Genomic DNA, 19,696 nt, shown 5'->3' on the forward strand with positions numbered 1-19,696 from the left:
GCTTTGTAAGGGACTATATTACTAAGGTGATCATATGACTTCTTATGAACAATGGGACAGTTTGGGAATAGAAAGAAGCACTATTCACAACTATACCAGGACAAATGAGTGTTTACTAGGACTTTCCCAGGCAATAAAGCAGGACTGGTCATCCTCTTCAGTAACCATCTTCCACTCACAACATGTGGAGAAAACCAGGTATTCGTTCAGTCATGCAAATGACTCCATTAAGCAATTCAGTCAGCACAGCCTGAATGGACAAAACACGAGTCCAGTGTGGGCTCTATTTAAATAATTTTGACCCTGAACAGTCATGCTACTACTTACCATCTCCACTAAACAAAAATGGAATTAAGAGTCACTTGCTTTATTTATTTGTTTTTCTTGCCCCTTCACACCTGATCTATAGTCCATCTTTAGGAAGGCCGTTTCTTTCCCCCTTAGAAGTTTCATCTGAATGCTTAAGAAAGAATATATACTCTTCCGTGCTAAGCAAAGTCAAACTGAATGCCATTCTTCCAATTTCCAGAGGCTTCCCATATGTGCCATATCTTTCATCAAGATGGACTCCTAGGTCATTCACTGAATTAATATAACAAAAAACAAGGTCACTAGCCACAGAACTTTATTGGAGGGATCAATACATATATCCTTCTCAGAAATGTTCTGAGTCATTCACTTGATGGTTACGAACACATCAGGATCCAGTTGGCCTATTTTTTATTTGCTTGGCAAGAGAAAATCATGAATGAAGTCCAAAAGTCCTGATTTTTAAAAATCTGTAAAAAGGGAGGGCTAAACACTGCCCGTCCTACTGCGTCAAGAAACATGGTACAGTTCAGATGAAGAAAGTAATTCCATACAAGTCCAGCAAGGCAAGCTGGCAAGTAGAAATGAAATGATCTGTGATACAAAATGTAAAAGAAGTCAAAGAAGAAGTACAAAAAATAAAATTTGGGTCAGAAAACCATTACTAAGTAAAGACACATAAGGATGTCTATTAGTTGTTTTCTTTACGGGGAAAAGAAATTGAGCTATTAGTTTTCTATTTATTCAGAAGGAAAAATAAGGAAAGTGTTTGAAAAATACTTCTGATATTGACTGAATTCCTTCTCATTTACTACCTAGAATTCACAGACATCTGACTTATTCTTGCCCATCTGTAGAAACGAGGAAATAAAATCAGTATTTGAATTTTAGTGAGACACTCACAACACCCGAATGAGGTCCAGAGTAATCCTAGATCGGGGGATATCAATGTTGAGTACTTGGACTTCCACTCTTTCTCCAGGGCCCAGTCCAAGACTCCTTCTCTTCTTTGTCTTAGACAGTTTTGCTTCTGTTACATTTCGTATGGGAATCAGCCCTGATCTCCCCACTCCTATATCTACAAAAATTCCGAACAGAGTGGCATTCTCGACTTTGCCTGTAAGAACTGTCCCAACCTGCAAGTCTTCCAAGCAGACTATGCTTCTCTTGAAATCAGGTTTATCAAAATCTACAAGGAAAGGGGAGGAAAAAAAGACAGTGTAAATAGTAAGCATTGTACTTCCTAGACATAATTATGCATTAGTAAGTAAGAATTTACCACGTATCAGTTATATGCTGGACCGGTACTAAGCACTGAGAGGGGCCACAAAAGGAGCCGAAACCCAGGCCGAACTTCAGGGAAGATGTATCTCTATCTCAACTGGAGAAGCAGCATTCACATAGTGGGAACAGTCAGGAGCACTCACCTGAACACTTTCTTCTCTTCAAACTCTATCTTGCTGACATGCAAACATTAGCAGTGCACACAAGGACTGAGAAGAGTAGAGGGTCTTGTGTTCCTTTTTATGAGGAAGTGATGAGAAAATATCTTTGCTCAATGAATACACAAGGCCAAACCACACACACTGAGAAAAGCAAGATCTTCCCAGACAGAAGATGGGGAGTCTCTCCCCGAGTTCCTGAATTCTCAAGCTGTTTACAGGTGGTAGAAAGTACATCCACTTTTGCTCAAATGTGGATGAAGTTAAAATGCTTTCTTCTCACATTTCCCTCCATGAACTTGGAATTCAGGAATCAATTTCCATCCATTTTGAATATATTTACCCAATCAAAACTTAATAGATTCTTGATTATCTGTGGCTCAGAAACCCAGATCAGGCAGTACCTAATCTTCTTTCTCCTCCTTCAATTCAATTCATTTCATCAAACATTTATCAGCAACTAGTATGGTCTCCTATCCACGCACTCTGCTGGGTGCTAGAGCTACAAAGATGAAGACACACAGGTCTCTGCTCTCAAGTTCCTGACAGCCCTCTTTTTTTGTTCGCCCCAGGGTACACTTCTCTGTTTGTTAACACCATCTTCCCCAAAAGTGGGTATTAAGCATGCCAAGGAATCATGGCTCTAGTAAAAACAAAACAAAAACAACAGAGGTTTTAGGAGGGAGAAGGGTAGAACTAAAAGTCTAAATGGGGCTTTTGGGTTATCTGTGGATTCCATTTTCCCATGCTCTTCTTGGCCCCCTTTCCTAGGATTACTGAATGTTGATTCTAATAACAAAGAACATTCTATGCTTGGATCTCCTTTTACCAAGGCCTCATTTTCCCTCCACCCGTCCCACTTCCTTTTCCTCCACAGCTGTTGGCTTGATCCTGATTACTTGTTAAAGCTATCCTTTACAGTTGTACTAACAACTGGCCACCTCTTGGTTCCCCTCCCCCAGTCCAACCATCCTGAAATCAAGTTTGTCTTTTTTAATTCACCTTTTTCCTGTAAAAGACAAAAGCCCTCTTTAAACTCAAATCTCATTTTCCTCATAAAAAAGGAATATGCAAAAACAAATTGATTCTTTAGAATTTTCCCTGCCACCGAAGTAGCAGATTCCAGAAGCAAGAAACCTGTTGTAATGTAATATCACACGGGGCAGAGGCAGTGTCAAAGCAAAATGAAACTGAGTCACTGATCAGGGGCAGAGGTAGGATGGTCTTGAGGTCTCTTGGCATTGTTTTTGTGCTTGGAAATGCTTTATTCTTACAGAGGCCCAGCTGCTACAGATTCCCCAAGGGTTCCTGATCAGCTGCTTAGTTTAATTTTGCATGGAAAATCAGAGTCAGGAACAACTGAACATGGTCCTGAAGACAGCCCGGGCCACTGAGAAACAGAAAATCCTCCATATACCAGGCAAACGTTAACACTTTGACTGCCAAGGCGACATATCTAGTCTGCTGTCACTGGGCTGCTTCTGACAAACCCTATTATGGGAACTAACTAGGGACCAGAGTGTTAATAAAAATAGAACTGATCATGCCACTGAGAGAACAGAAGACAGGATGAGTGCAGGGAAAGAATGCGGCATCAAGGAAGGAAGGAGAAAATGGAGAAAAGAAAAGATGTACCATTTAAAAATACCGTAATGAGGAAATATCTAAAATACTATTTGCCCCTTCACAAGTATGACTGTTTGCCTTCCCCCTTGGGGATACTTTTAGTATTAAAATAAAAGCTTTCAGACATTTTGAAAATTGTGACTTACACTAGGGCGAAGGTCAATTCCAAAGTAAGTTTTTTAAAAGAGACTTATTTGAAATTTCACTTGTCACAGTGATAAAACACTGCAGTAACTGGTAGGCTCGGTCCGGAGCCCAGGTGCATCTGTGTTTCTGCGCACTAAGGGCACGCCAAGGTGAGGACCTCTACTTAGCAGTCAGTTGTTTAATTAAACCATATAAAAAATGAATGTTGATCTTTGCTCTGAGTCTACAGTGTAACTGGGATAATGGAGCAATCAACACCAAGGCAGAAAAATGAAGATGGACAAGAAAGCCCCGTGCAGGAGGTCTGCAGCTAAAGACAGCATATTTCCCAGTCTTCTAGCATGGTGGTCCTAGGCATACCACCCTTGTATGCCACTGGGTTTGAGAACCGCTGCTCCCCCTGGTCTCCTGCTAAACACCACCCAGGGAATTCACATACAAGGATATCAGGCCTCCAAATGAAGATGGATCTGTCTACTGAAACATCCACTTTGGATGGCCTACCTAGGGGCTCCTACTCCTACATTTTCGTCATAGATCTTACCGTGCACTTTTTCTCCTTAAAAAAAAAAAAAAAAAAGGTAATTTCTGACTTACAGAAAAGTTGAGGGAATAGTATAACTTACTGGGCGGGTTTTCTTTTTTTTTTTTTTTAAGTTTATTTATGTTTTAGTAATCTCTACACTCAACATGGGGCTCGAACTCACAACCCTGAGATAAGAATCACATGCTTTTCCGACTGAGCCAGCCAGGCACCCCTCATTGGGTGTGTTTTTAAACTCCTTTAAACCTTTTCAAAGAAGCATGTCTAACACCCTCAACAGAGCCTAACTCACTGAAAAGAGTGAAGCCCTAAACATGGTGTTCTAAAACTGGTTATGAGACGAGTACAGATTCATTTAAATCTCAGTGCTTCCTCTTCAAATTTCCTTAGGAAGTAGGTCACTTGATACCTTAATTCGTTTTCATCGGGTCATTGCTCTCAACAACTATGGCTGCTATACTTCCCTCACCATCTACCTATGCTGAAAGCTAAGAGCACTTTTAATTAGAAGGGAAATCAACAGAGAGATAGTATCTTATTTGTCCAACGTGTTTGCTGACACAGAATTCAGGAACTTGGAAGGCTCTAATTTAGGAAGAAGATTCACTTTTTAGTTTATAAACTGAATGCCTTACCTTGGACTTCTGGCTCCTACAAGATAACAGTTTACAAATGGATTATGAAAACTGTGTGCCTCCATGCACAGAGCAGCCAGTGTGTATGATGCATTTAAGTCTAGCTTGATGGAAAATCAGCATGGGATAAGGAGTCAGGACACCGGGCTTCTAGCTTTGGCTCTGGAAACTAACATAGTGACTTTGAAGAAAGGTCACTATGCTTTAGTTCTCACACGCACAGAATGGAGAATAAGATCCGTTTTTTCCCATGGCAGGAGGTCTGTTGTGAGGGCCATGGGAGATCATATGAGCTACACAAATGAAAGGTGCTGTTATTTAAGTTTAGTTATTTACCTGTTCGAAAGTCAAAGCTCTCGGGTTGGCTGAGACCATCTATGATGACCTGTAAGGTGTGAACCGTTGTTTGCAAACTTTCTGCAATTTTCTCTATGCCCTCCTTTTCAAGGAATGCATTTATTTTTTGCTCCATTTCAGGCTTTCCAATCTCACACAGTGTCCCTCTGATGAAGGACAAAAACCTGCAGGGACAAAAAAGGCCCAACGCTTATTAATAACAGGACTTATTTTCCAAATAGTACTTAGTTTTCAAACAGGTCACCCTAAAATTCATTCATCTCAGATCCATGCACCATTAATCAACCAATCAATCGGTCTTGTCTGAACATCTCCCATGCTATGATGAATGATTTATCTTGGAAAAAAAAAAGGAGGCAACAGATTTAGGTTCTTGTGCTGTTTCCCAATGAAGCACCTGCTCAAAATCAGGACCAGAAACACTTTACAGTGTAACATTTATTGGAGTTCAGTATCATACAGATTTTCTAAGTAAAGATACCTCTGTTTACCTCATGTTTCCTGAAGTTGAGTTAGGAACCCTTACATGAATTTAAATTAGCTAATAGGCAAACAATGAACTGATGATATAAAAATCCAGCAAAATATCCAGTAAGCACTGCCAGCTTTTGACAAATGAATTATTTTTTCATGTGCCATGTCATGACTTTGTACTTTTGGGGCTCCCGGAGGGCAGTGTCTCCTGTGCAGGTATATGGTCAGCCTCCTAATTCTCAAATCTCATTGCCAGTAAAACTTCCCATGGAATAGGTTATATCAAGTATATTAAATATTCAGAGTCCACAGAAAAAAATATGGGAGAGGATATCAAAAAGAAAAAGTAACTTTCTCACAAAATGGAAGGGGTAGAAGCAAGTAAGACCTCAATTACATAATCCTAAGATGAATATTATCTTCATATACTGTATAAATTATAGTTGCAGTATTTACAAAATAAAAATATCTGCCTTTCTCAATTTCCCTTTGCTATGTTTACCATTCCCTTGCTTGTGGCCTCTTAATTACTTAGCTTCCGAGCTCAGTAATACTTAAGAAAAAAACAAAGGGTTAAGGAATTACCCCCTTCAGTTTCATCCAAATACTGGGCTGTAGCTTACTTTCTTGACAGTTCTTGGCTGGGTATTTTTCGACATCATTAAGTTCCATTTCCTATGATTAATGGCACTTTAAAAATGTCAACACAGTAATCAGACAGATAGTGATACTAATGCCCTCAAATCCTTTCCTCTAAGGATGTCTCTGGAACACAGGGAGGGAAAAAGAAAACGGTTGGAGGCTTGTCTATAATCAGACTTGGGATGTATCCCATTTGGCTGGGTGCTGCATTATCACAAAAGGAATGCCTGTCATTTCTAGTCTTTTGCATTGTTGTGTTCAACCAGAAAAGCCTCGTCAGTGATCATGCAATACTCATCATCTGGCATCTGGTGGAGAAAGCTCTCTCATCTCTCACTGAGGGCATCTCTTTGGGGTCAAATGTGCAATCTTCCTATACTTCCATAGCTATATGCTATATTTTTGTTGAAATACAGAGAGATTCTTCAAAATCCAACTACCTCTCTTGAGGATATATCTTGGTTAGTGGTCTAGTGAAAGACTAAGGAATTGGTGCTTGGTCTCTCTTTTCAGAAATGAGCTTCTGTCCAAACTTGTGGCCAGTGAGACATACACTGTATGTGTGCGTGCATGGCTTCTCCAGCCCACCAGAGAGGCAGCCAGTATCTGTTAGTGCTGTTGGATAGGCGGTAGCACATCAGGGCCCTGGGGACAGGGAACAGCTGCTGAAGCTGACTGACGGGACAGATGACACATGGCAACTTCTGCCCACGGCCAGCTTTTCTGCACAACTTTCTAAATGATGCCTGCCCTGCTGAGCAGGCTTCCCCGGTATTTATCCTCTTGGCTTGACTGGCCTGCAACTAGCTACTTAGGAGAACGTCTTTCAAATCCTCAAGATTCTGACTTATAATCAACCATTAAAATGCCAAAGCATATTCATGGGCTATAAATCTATAACTTTGAGTGGCATTTTATAATTAATAAAAGTAACTAGATGGCAGAAAATTTCCAAAGCACTGTACAAGTCATGGCCTCAATAACCAAAACACTGGCTTAGGAGGCTGCTTGGAGTCTTAAGGTTGTGTGTGTGTTGTGTGTGTGCACGCGTGCACGTGAGGCTAAACTGCTTCCAAAGCCACTTCCATAATATAAAGAATTCTCTTTATAGTGGTTGCAGATGTAAGAAGAAAATTGGTCTGTTTAACCTGGGTGCATATTTCATATATCATTTTCATTCTCACACCAGAAGCCTGAGGGCACTGGTAACTGAAATCAATAAAAAAGTACCAAATGGTGCTCCTGGCTAAGGCTTCACATCGATCAATCCTATTTTTAAATGACTATGGAACAAAGTCAAATGCTACTTTATTTTGAAAACTTTCTTAAAGTTACAACAGGTTTGGGGGGTGGGGGAGGAGGAAAATGACAAACAAAGGGCTCGGAGAGACTATAAAATGAACTGGGACTATAGCATTCAGATTGACCGCTCCCTTCCTGGATTTCAAATACATTCGACTGTAAATGGTAGGAAACGATGCTTTACACTTGGTAATCATTCAATAAACATGTGTTCTTTAAATAGCCTAAGAAAAATTCATTCTACACATTCTGAATTTTCACCCTGGAGTTGAGTGCGGTAAGTAACATGTAATACAAAATTTCATTTTACAATGGGGTAGAATGTAATGCTCAATACCCAGCACTTTCTGCCTCAAAAATACCACATAAAAATATACTGCACTTTGTCACACCTGGAACGCAGAATGAAGATAAACATGTACTAAGTAAGTGCTGGGAATTACGCTAGTGCTCGATAGATGTGTTCATTTAATCTTGACAATAATCCTAGAAGTTAGGTGTCTTATCAGCCAGAAAAGAAAAACTAAGGTTCAGGGACGTTAAATGATTTGCCCAAGGCCACACAGCCAAACTCACTGGAGTTTCATGCCATACATATCAGCACGTGTCTGTTTATAACTGCAGTCATATCAAAATAAGGGATATGTTTGGTTAAGATTTAAACATAATACTTCTGGTAACATTTCACCAACATGATTTAATGGCAGATTAGTTTTACACATGAGACAGCTAATGCTGATAAATCCCACACAGAAATTATTACATACATCCATTTATGTAGACAATTCCCTCAGAAGTCAACGAGTTATTAAAAGTCATAGTGTCATTTTCTCCCCTGGCTCTGGAAGGCTTTTTTAGTTTACTAAGGACTGCAGTCGGAGCTGCTGTTTTTATTTAATATGTAATTTCATCCATCTTACTTTAAGTAAGAAAGTAGCATAAATGCAACAAATAAGCACATCATGTTCTTTTAGCGCACATCTGCACAAAGTTAAAATGCAGACCTTGCAGCAGAGATGATGCTTGTTTTTCAAGCAGAATGCTTATATAACCTAATGTCCCTGATATTTTCAACAGAAACTTGTTACAAACTCAAGGGTTTTCGTCTCACAGAGTTAATCTTCGTAAGATTTTCCCCAAAGAATAAGAAATTCTCGAGATTCATAAGACTTCAGATATATCCATTCAGGTTAGGAGCCCGGAACTGACGTCATGACATTAAAGGACGGCAGCACTCCATAGAGCACAGGAGAACCGTGGTGACGCAAGCCCGTCACTTTAAAACCAACCTGATCTTGGCATGTGCTGTGCGGGCCCAACACACAGGATTCACAATTCCTCAAAGAGCCGGGCTGCAAGGGCTGAGGGCCTGACGTTGTCTGTCCACTCTCAACACTTCCAAGAGACTTTGGTACTGGTTTGTTTTGATCCACTCATTTTACTCAGTCGCAATTATATCGGCAAACAAAACATTAAATGCAAGAGCACGGTCATTTTGTCAGTGAGTGGGTACAGACAGAGCAGGTCGTAATCTGTAATTCAGGGAGACGTTCAGTGATCTCAAAAGAGCTTGTACACTACGAGAAAACCCGGCCTTCTTAACTATGACTGTAGAGTAAGTGGTGGGACACAAAGGAAAGTTCAGAAATAATTTGTTATGCCCAAAACCACAGGTTCGATACGTATTTTTTCAAATCTACCACTCTTAATATTAAAGACTAGCTATAAATTCCATTGTGGCCAAACAGAAAGGCTGGTCACTCCTGTCACACCACCTATGGGGAGCCGCATCTGCATGCTGGTGCAAAATGCACAAGTGACGGTAAATTCAAGTAGCGTGCATTTAGAGAGAGGCCCACAGAACAACCCCCTGTACCACAGAAGCTGGTAGGTAAGTGAAGACAATGTTTCAGTGGCTTTTCTTAGCATGGCATCAACCACAGAAGCTTACAGCAAGCCCTTTTTCACTAGAGCTTACGGCTAACTGGCTTTTGAAGCCTGCAGATCAACTTTTAAGATGTAACCCTTTCAAGAAACGATCACGGAGTTGTTCTGAAAGCCCTTACAGACTTTCTCTAAGAGCAGAGTTCTAGGTGGTGTGGGGCTATCCAGGCGCCAGCCAGGATGTCTTCAGTGGCGCTGGCTCAGCACCAGCTGGAGCCTCTTTGGAGCACCTCTTGCATGTAAATGCACCCCATCATCTAAATGCACGCGAGCATCTAATCGCACCGCTGCATCTATGAAGAGCAGAACTAAAACCAAAACAAGAGGAATTGAAAAGGAGCTGTCGCAGATTAAGAAGCAGTTTGTCTTCCAAAAGACATGGTTTATAAGCATCTGACTATTACCTGCTTCTAAATCCTGAAGAACTTCAAATGTTTCCTTCTTTTTCAAAGATCTGGTCTACGTGCACAGAAACTGGATACGGCATACATGCTGCACTGATTGTATGTAGACAACAGATCCTTAGAAAGCTGTTTTATTTTATTTTAGCAATTTAGTATAGCTTTATTAAAAAAATGCCCAGGTGCTTACACAGTTGCATCAAACAAAACATCTAAGATCGGTGAAATAATAACCAATGTCACAAAGAATAAGCAGTATTGACTTTTATGTGGCTCTTCCTATTTCGCAACCACCTGTTAGGTTATGGTATACTGTGAGATGATAATATAATTAAAACTATAATTTTATATCTATCTATCTATCTATCTATCTATCTATCTATCTATCTATCTATCTATCTATCTAATTTCCAAACGGGTAGGAGTATATAAAAACAGGAAGGCATCATGCACTGAAGTGATGTGATTATTGCTCTAAGGAGCTCTAGAATCTGTTATAGGAATTGCCTTAGATATAAACTTACAAGTGACAAAGGAAAATTTTCTTACATTTTTTAAAACAACAGCATCTCCTCTCCAATAAAATGAACCAGAGAAAACCCAATAATCCTATATTACTCAGCTTAATCATCCTCTTTCCATTGAGTCTGGTTGTTTTAAACACAAACACACACACACACACACACACACACAGCTCTTCAAAGGAATGTGACAAAATGCTGAAGCATTTTGAAGCATCTGAAAAGTAAGTTAGAAAAGCATATTCAGCTTTCTTCATTAAGTATTTATTTACTGTGGAAGAAGACTATGAAAGACGATAACAGAGACTGCCTGGAAGGAGCTTATGAAGTCTAATTTTAAGCAGTGACGGTACGTCAGAATAAATAATCTTCCACTTAATCTGCTCTTCAAGAAGTATGATTTTACTTGCAGATAAACACACTTTTGAAAGTGCTCAATAAAGATGATTTCATTTAATTCTCTCAAACATTTATTGTGGATATAGAGTTGCAGATAAGGGAATCAAGACTCTGAGAGATTAAGTGATCTGCCCGAAGTCACACATCTGAGACCACAAGGATGTAGGTAAGGTAAACACTGTCATATATCACCTCTTCATTAACACTCCTTAACCCTTTACTTTGGGGAATATTCAATGCAGACAGAAGATTTAGATCGCTGGTAAACTTTGGCACCCAGGACCAGTGCCTGGGAACAATTTATTATTTTCTTTCAAACCAAATTCAAAAGGAAAAAGTTTGGCTCTTTTTAAGTTACTCAGTAAGAGTTGAACAAAATTAAGTTAGTGGTTTCAAAGGCTGTAGACTCTCTACAGCTCAAAAACACTGTGTTTAGAATTCATATAATTTAATTTACTGGCTGTAAAGCCATAATGTGGATTACAGCCTGTGAATATTTGAAAGAAGAGAGCAAATAAAAAAAGTAGTACTCAAAACCATACAGGCTAGTGATGGAAGGACTGAAATTAAATAGCTCCGGCACTACTAGGGGATAAAGCTCAGGTATTAGGGTAAGGCCTTTCCTCCTTGAGAAAGCAGCCTTTTCCCTATGAATTTGGTACTGTCAAAGAATCCTCCTTTCAAGGAACTTGAAAATGCTAAACATCTGTCATTTCCATAAAACCCCTAGTTGTCCTCTGACTGGGTAGAGCCATTTTTATTCCATTTAAAGAGTGTGCAATTGAGGTCAAAGTAATTTGCTTTTGGTCCCACAGAGAGTTAGAAGGCTGGCTAAAGTTAAAATCCATAGCGAGACTGGGGACAGGAAAGGGAGGAGGGAGATAATGGGAGACTAGATCAATACCCTACTGAGTTTCAGGCTCCAGACTGAGTGATCTAAGCCTGAAGAGGAGAGAAGGAGAGGGCCAATACTTTGGAGATGACAGAGTGTGAAGCAAGCACGATGTTGTGGCTGGCTGGCAAGTCCCTGCCACTCCTCCTCCACTAGGTGCTAACAGGCTGCTCCAAAATCGCAGCAGAGAAACCACAGTGTTTTCTTTAGTGCCAAGACCCAGTGTTCACGTTAATTAACGATGTTTAATGACCCAAATTATCGCCAGATCACATGGTAGAACAATTTCTTCCTGGGAGACCAATGATTGTAAGCCACATCCCTCCTTTTCTTTTCTGGCTCAGCTTGACAGCCCCGCCTCAATCCCAACAAAAATAACAGCAATAAGGGGCAACTGGCTGGCTCAGTCGGAAGAGCATGGGACTCTTGATCTTGGGGTCAAGGGTTCGAGCCTCACATTGGGTTGTAGGGATTACCTAAATAAATAAGTAAATAAATAAATAAATGTAAAGAAAACAGCAACAACAATAGCTTACTCTGCTCCAGGTGCTAAGAATTCTAGATATATTAACTCATGTAATCCCATGAGACAGGTACTGTGCTTTTCCTCATTGAACAGACAAGAAAACCGAGGAAAGGGAGACTAAATCAGAGCAAACAGGCATGATGTGAACCCAGGCAGTCTGGTACTGTACTACTTCCAGGCAGAGCCAGGGGAAAGTTGGGTACTGTCTCAGACTCTTCAACTTCCTGGTCCCCTCTACCAGCCGCGCCTGAAACTTCGAGGCGGTGTGCACTGGGACAGAAAGTAGGGCAGGAGACATGACGGTCCATTCCTCAGAGCCCACAGCCTGGTCATCTGGTTGTCAAATGGGTAGGTTCTATTTTACCGGCTCTTTTGTGAAGGCCCTTTCAAAAATGTGATAAATGTTACTTCCTGGGAATTACATCTGATGTTTTGGGGTTTAAACTATTAACAAGAAGAAAAAAGAAAAAGAAAGAAAAAAGAAAAAAGAAAACCTAAAGCCACTTTTACAACCCGTCCACTTATTGTCTTTATAGTCTGGGTTTGGCCACCCTCTTACGATGCTGCATGTCCCTCCGAAGAGGCCGACTTCCGCTGTGTCCCACAGGTCCCCACGAACTCATGCGGGGTAACCGCTGACACACACGCTAAGGGATCACTTGTCAGAAGTCAGCAATGACTCTGTCTTAATTTTCATGTCCCGATACTGCCAACTCTTGTGAGGCAAGTCCAGAAAAATGTAAGACCTTTCAAATTTGCAAATAAGTTCTTACATCTGTTTACCTAATCTACACTTATTTTACTGCATTTATTTGTCGCTGGGTTTCTTTTCAGGCAGGTTTCCCACACAGAAACGTGTTTTCATCATTGCAGAAGTTCCCTGGCACGCGAGCACAGAGGAAGGCCTTGGTGAAGGTGGAGGATGCACCGGCTGAGTGACATACCGCTCAGAGAAGTTACAAATCACCTCAAGCCCTGTGCCTTCTGGGCTGCTCACAGTCAAAACCAAGTACATCACATCTGTGAATGTCACTGCTCTAATGCTGCTGTTTCTTGTTTTGTTTTAAAATAATAAGCTAAACTCCCTGCATTACAGCTGCTTGTTAGCCAAAAGATGTCTTTCCTTGCTGGGCAGGGAGCTAAGTTTGGGAAGAATGTGATGAGGCCTCTGAAAAGAATTCTAAAAGAGCAGTTCTGGATGCTAAATCCTTGAATGGGAATGGGAATGGGAAAGAAACAGAGACTAAGACGTGCTCGCTCGTTAAAGGTCTTCAGTCTGGGCCTCTTGTCACTGTCTGGCTTGACTTACTGTAGCTCCATGGCAGGGAGCAAGGCAGGGCCTCTACAAGGCCTCCCCAAACCCTCGTCCCCAACTGCTTTTGGGCCAGGAGCACTCACTGGGATCCTTTATCCATTCATCTCATCACAGATTCCTGTGTATCTGTTGGCTGAATTCTACTCTTCCCCCCATAGCTTTATTAAGACATAAGTGACATCCAACACCGTGTAAGTTTAAGGGATACAACCAGTTGACCTGATACTTATATAACTGTAAAATGATTACCACCATGGCAACTCCATCAGGTCACACAATTACCATTTCTTTTTTTCCCTCTTATTTATGTATTTACTTATTTTTTAGAGAGAGAGTGTGAGAGCAGGGGAAGGGCAGAGGTAGAGAGAGACAGAATCTTAAGCAGACTCCACGACTAACATGGACCCCAAGGTAGGGCTCGATTCCACAACCCTGGGATCATGACCTGAGCCAAAATCAAGAGTTAGATACTCAACAGACTGAGCCACCCAGGAGCCCTTTACCATTTCTTTTTGGTGTAAGAACATTTGAGATCTATTCACTTACCAACTTTCAAGTACATAATACAATATTGTTAGGTATAATCACCATGCTATATACTAGATCTCCAGGACTTATTCATATCCGAAAGTTTATACCCTTTAACCAACTTCTGGTCTTAAAAACCTGATGCAAGTTTTTAGTAAATTAAGAATAAACATTACTGGGTTTTTGTATAGAAGATACCCCCGCCATCCCCAAGTAAATATTGTGTCAAGTTACATGATTACTCCTATCCCAGGCCTGGATTTTAAATTGACAGTTGTCTACCCTCTGAAAACGTACTTTGCAGCACTGATTGTAAGTGTCAGAAATAGGTGCTTTGGTAGTAATCAAGGAAATGACAGTGCTAATACGGCACGGTACAGCTACTGACACAAATCATTCCCTGATACATATCTGCCCAGTCCATCAGAATGGCGCTGCATGTCACATTCCTGCTATGCAGACTACTACCCACTTCCGAAACTACTCTTTTGCAATGTCTCCCTAATGGCCCAAATGGAAATAACAATTAAATACTAGCTAATACTTTATCAAAATGAGTGCCAAGTGACAGTCTTGACATTAATTTTCTGAATTTTTTCCAGTTAAGTCAAGAACATCACAACTTTCAAGGTTAACTATCTGAAGTGAATCAAATTCTCAATGCAGGACATTCTTTGGGACAGTGCCAGGTCTCCCTGCAACACAAACAAATCAGCATCATCTGCAGCACAGAGCTCTACCTTCTAGTACCCTATTACGAAAAAGGAGAAATCAGATAGTTGTCTTTGGCTCTCTTGACCAACCCAAATGTTAAGGCCAAAAAGAAGAGGCATGGGGGTAGTGACAACCCCTAAAAAGGGTGTTTCTAGACTTTATTCTCCTCATAATATAGCAGCAATTTTCCTTGTGGCCCATGTCACCAACACAATTAAATCACTCACACATGAGGACAGCGTGACAATTTCTGGATGATCACAGAAAATGGTAAGTCATCTTCTGTCAAGGTCTGTCTCTGTCTTCTAGTCTGTAAAATCTAGGAAGGCGCTGGACACACCGCTCTGTGAAGGCATGGGTTTCAATTTGTGGAGGTCTGCAAATGCCTTCAATCCATAGGGGACTCTGAAATGTTACTCAACCTGTGGGATAGGCACTTGCAGAAAGGATGCTCTAGATGTTCTATCAACAATTTTGCTTATGCAACTGCATTAACCTCAGCCACTTTAGCCTAGAGAAAAAATATATGGGTTGAAGTAAAGCTAGACATTTCATTTGTTTCATTTTTAGCCAAGGTAGGATAAAACTTACAAACAGCTGTAACACAGGGCAATAATTAGTAAGCAGACTTTGTGAAGCACAGAAGCTGTATACAGGAGAAAGAGCTCATTTCCAGAGAAGGGTATCTTGGTAGGATTTCATACAGGAGGTGACATCTGGGCTAGGTCTTTAAGGATTTCAATCAGTAGAATGACGAAAAGAGAGGTTTAAAGTGTTGGAGACAGGGAAATATAGCTCAGGTCAGGTTTGGGGAATAGTTAATAGTCCAATAAAAATAATAAACATTCACTGAGTATTTCCCTCATTATCAGGCACTTTAGAAATACTATCTTGTTGACCTCACAGCAATCTTATGAGGTTGGTGTATTATTATTCCCACTTTTTAAGGTATACAGAATCTCAGATGGGTGAAGTAATCTGCCTAAACTAACAACTCAGCTTATAGAACCAAGATGTGAGCCAGATCTATGACACTTCAAATCCTAAGCTTTTAACTAGCTCCAAAGCCTGATCTCTTAACTAGGTCACAATTAAAAAGCTAGTTTAGATCCTAATTTAAATGTAACCATACATGTAAATATAATCATACACACATCCATAATGATCATTCAGATTAGGGATATCATATCCTTAAAGATGATATACGTTTAGCACAGAAAAGTAACAAGACATGGTATACGTGCTTCCTAAGGAAAAGAAAAAGAAATGAGTATCTGGAATATGCTGGATTTGACTGTTATTCTCTATCATCACATAGCTGAAATTAGACTCTGCCTTTCCTCTGGAGAAAACATTACCTCCTCCATTAAAGGAAACTTTGCCTATTTATTTTATTAAGGGATCTGTAGGAAATGAATTCTTCACATAGAGTCTGTAGAATTTTATGCTGTTCTGCTGCAGATATGTTTCCTGAATGCTGCATTAAAAGAATTCCCTTCCGTTATGTCTTTTAGAAGGAGGGCATTTCAAAAGAAGCAACTTGATAGTGACCACATTTGGTACCTTCTCATTTTAGGGGAGGAATGGGGTGTAGAGCAGGAATAGCATATTCATCCTAGAGATGTACCCACCTCTGCTAGAAGATACTTTTAAGTAACAGAGAGAGGGTAAGGAATAATGCCAGGTTTTTCGGAAATGCCAATGGGAAAACAAAACCATACAGTATCCCTATTACAGAAGATTTAAGTGGAACAGGGGATTAAGAAACCTACTATTACTACAGATAGATCTTCCTTTGGTTATCCTTTGAAGCCATTCTGTTCTAAATCTCTTTTACTTGTTTCAGGTTCTTCTCACATTTACTCCATTACTTCCTACTTCACTGAAAGATTCAAAGCTATCTTCAAATCCCCTTCCTTAGATGTCTCCATATCTTTACTCATCCTAATCCATACTTCCCTAAACTACCCCTCCATCTCGTGATTCTGTTTCTCTCCCCACTCTTACTCCTCACAGGCTGCTATTAAGGACTCTTGACCTCTCTGCATTGTAGTTGTCTCACCTCTAAAGGTAGGGATGGTGAGTGGGGAGTGACAGCTAAATGAACAAGGTATTTTAGCTTTATAAAATTTTATGACGGACTCTGGTATCTTTCATGTCTCTACTACTTAATCCTCTCGTTTTGGCCACAGATGTATTATAGCTGTGGTTTCCTCATTCTATGTTCCCTAAAAGCTATAAGCAGCAACCACCTTTTATCTTTCCTCTTCCCGGACTTCCATTACATGGCTCCTTCTTTTCACTGCCAAACTTCTCAGAAGAATTATCTGCCTCTAATCCTCACTGCTTGCTTTTCCCCAGTCTCTTACACATTGGCTTCTTTCCCTGCCACTCTTCTGAAGTTAATATCCCATCTAATGACTCCCTGATTGTCACATTCTTAAAGCACTTACCCATTCTGCCATATGTGACACCATCAACTTGCTGACCTTTCATGACTTTTGTTTTTATATTCTATCTTCTCTGACTTCTCTTCTTCCTCTGGCCCTCTAAATGTAGCTATTCTTCAAGTTTTTGACCTTAGCCACCTCCTCCTTTGGCTCTACATGCTTCCTTGGATGAGTGCCTCCACTCACATGACTCCTTATCTCTTGCCTCTCCACTGATAATTTCAATCCTGAGTCAACATGTCTAGTCCAGGCCCTTCTCCTAAACTCTAGCTCTACCTTTCCATTTGCTTGCAAAAGAGGTTCTTATGAATATTTTAGCAACTCAAACTCAACATTATCTAAAACTGAAACTTGTATCCTCTTTTTCCCTCCCTTTATATCTCTTACTTCCCATCCATCCTCACCAGCCCTGCACACAAACAACAAATAAACAAAAGGGCTTGGTCCTCCTCTCTTGTCGCATAATGAATGGCTAATGGCACTATTATCTTTTTCCTACTCGAGACGAGACTAGTACTGAGGCATTATTCACTCATTAAACATATACCTTCTGAGTGCCTGCTGTATTCCCGGTACTGTTCAGCAATCTTGGAATATATTCAAAGATCCCCGCTCTCAGGGAGATGGACCATACACAACCAGTATAATACATAAGTTATAAGGTACGACAAAGGTGATAAGTGCTGTGGGGAAAAAGAGAAAGTATAGAGTCATGGGGCTCAGAATTACCAGGCTTATGGGTAAGGGCTTTCAGAATTACCAGGCTATGGGTAAGGGCTTCCAGATTTAAGTAGGGTAGTCAGGGTAGGCCTTGTTGACAAGGTGGCATGTGAGCAAAGTCTTGGTGAGGTAAAGGAGGTAAAGTAGTTAGCTGTGCAGATATCTGGAGGGAAAGTGTTCCAGGAAGAGGGTTGACCAGACAGTGTGAAGGTCCTAATGTGGGAGCAGGCTTAGCATGTTCAAGGGAGAGCAAGGAGGCCAGCATGGCTAGAGCAGAATGAGCAAGGGAGGGAAAAATAGGAGCCTGGGTCACAAAGGCATTGGAAGGCTACTATAGGGACTTGGCCTGAATTCTGAGTGAAACCGGAAGCGAGGGCAGGGTTTTATGCCGAAGAGTGACACACTCTGATCCACATGTTAAAAGGATCCAGTTGTCTGTTGTGCTTAGACTATCCAGATGCACAGTGGTAGAAGCAGGGAGGCCAGTTAGACTCACTGCAGTAAGCCAGCTGGAGATGAAGGTGACTGAGACAAAGATGACAGCACGAGAACTGGTGAGAAGTGGTCAGACCTGGGGTATATTTTAAAAGGAGAACCAATGGGGTGCCCAGATGGCTCAGTTGGTTAAGCATCCAAGTCTTAGTCTCAGCTCAGGTCATGAACTCAGAGTCATGACTTTAAGCCCCGCTTGGGGCTCCACTGGGTGTGGTATCTGCTTAAAAAAATAAATAATTAAAAAAAATAATAAAAGGACAAGCCAATACAGTTGTGTGACATCCTGAATGAAGGGTGTAAAAGACAGTAACTGGGTATGAATGGCAAAAATAACATGAACACCACAGACACAGGAGGATAAAGTAGAAACTGTTAATGGAGGGAATGGGGAAAAGAGAAGCCAAAGAACTAAACTTCGGTCACCCTGTGGTAGTTTCTTCTTTTCTCAGGGCTTTAAGGACCTGTATAAACACAGGAGTCTTAAATTTGTATCCTCAGCCCAGTCTGCTCTTCCACGCTCTAGATTCATGCATCCAACTACCTACTTGATGCCTCAAACCTGACGTGCCGGAAACCCAACTCCAAGTCTTTTCCCAAACCTTGCTCCAACCACGGTCTTCCTCATCTCAAGTGATGGTGGTTCATCCTTTCAGTTTCTCAAACCGAAGGGCCTCAAGTCACCCTTGCCCTTACAAGACAATCCCATTGGGAAATGACCTCTCTGTCCCATGAGCTTTGTGTTTCACAAAGGGCACTGACTATTGACCTCTATTATGGTTATTTGTGAGAAGTCTTATTCTACTTTGGTAGGTTCCTTGAGAGTATGAAGCGCTTCTTTTCATTTTTATATTCTTCAGGCCCCACCACAAGTGCTCTGTACATTCCAAATAATAAATAAAATCATCAACAATACAATTCAGAATAAAAACCAAAACCAAAAAGAATATGAAAAAAGTATAGGAAATATTGTATCAATCTTAGAGATTAGTTATCTGAAGGGAATACCAATTTGCATAAAAGCAAAAAAAATCTAAACATTCATATTTCAAAAACAAAATAGCACCATAAGAAGATAAAAAAGGTAAACAAACTAGGAAAAGTTTCAGCTCACACAACACATCACTTTAATATTTGACAGAGAATCCCTACATGTAAATAAAACTGATAAAATAAAACTTTGAAAAAGAAATATAAATAATTAAAATAGTTTAAAAAGTAGACTTTTTAAAGAACCACTAAATGACTAAGTTTGATTAAAAAGTATCATGATTCTAAAATATTATGTGAGAGAGAATATCATGAATACAGAAGTA

The 19,696-nt window shown here is 40.4% G+C and overlaps 1 protein-coding gene across 3 annotated transcripts in view; it reads right to left on the reverse strand.

Moving 5' to 3' along the window:
- Positions 1-608: 608 nt before the first annotated feature.
- SRBD1 (S1 RNA binding domain 1) overlaps positions 609-19,696 on the reverse strand; it is a 192,153-nt gene continuing 173,065 nt past the window's right edge. For all 3 annotated transcript variants that reach the window (XM_077749285.1, XM_077749284.1, XM_077749286.1), the window contains exons 20-21: positions 5,040-5,224; positions 609-1,498 (exon numbers count right to left, since the gene is read on the reverse strand). In XM_077749285.1, the coding sequence (XP_077605411.1) occupies positions 1,209-1,498; positions 5,040-5,224 (475 nt within the window). In that variant the 3' untranslated portion in view covers positions 609-1,208. The remainder of the gene's footprint in view (positions 1,499-5,039; positions 5,225-19,696) is intronic.

This window comes from Crocuta crocuta, unplaced genomic scaffold, assembly GCF_008692635.1.
Source record: "Crocuta crocuta isolate KB4526 unplaced genomic scaffold, BGI_CrCroc_1.0 scaffold118, whole genome shotgun sequence".
Classification (NCBI taxonomy): domain Eukaryota; kingdom Metazoa; phylum Chordata; class Mammalia; order Carnivora; family Hyaenidae; genus Crocuta; species Crocuta crocuta.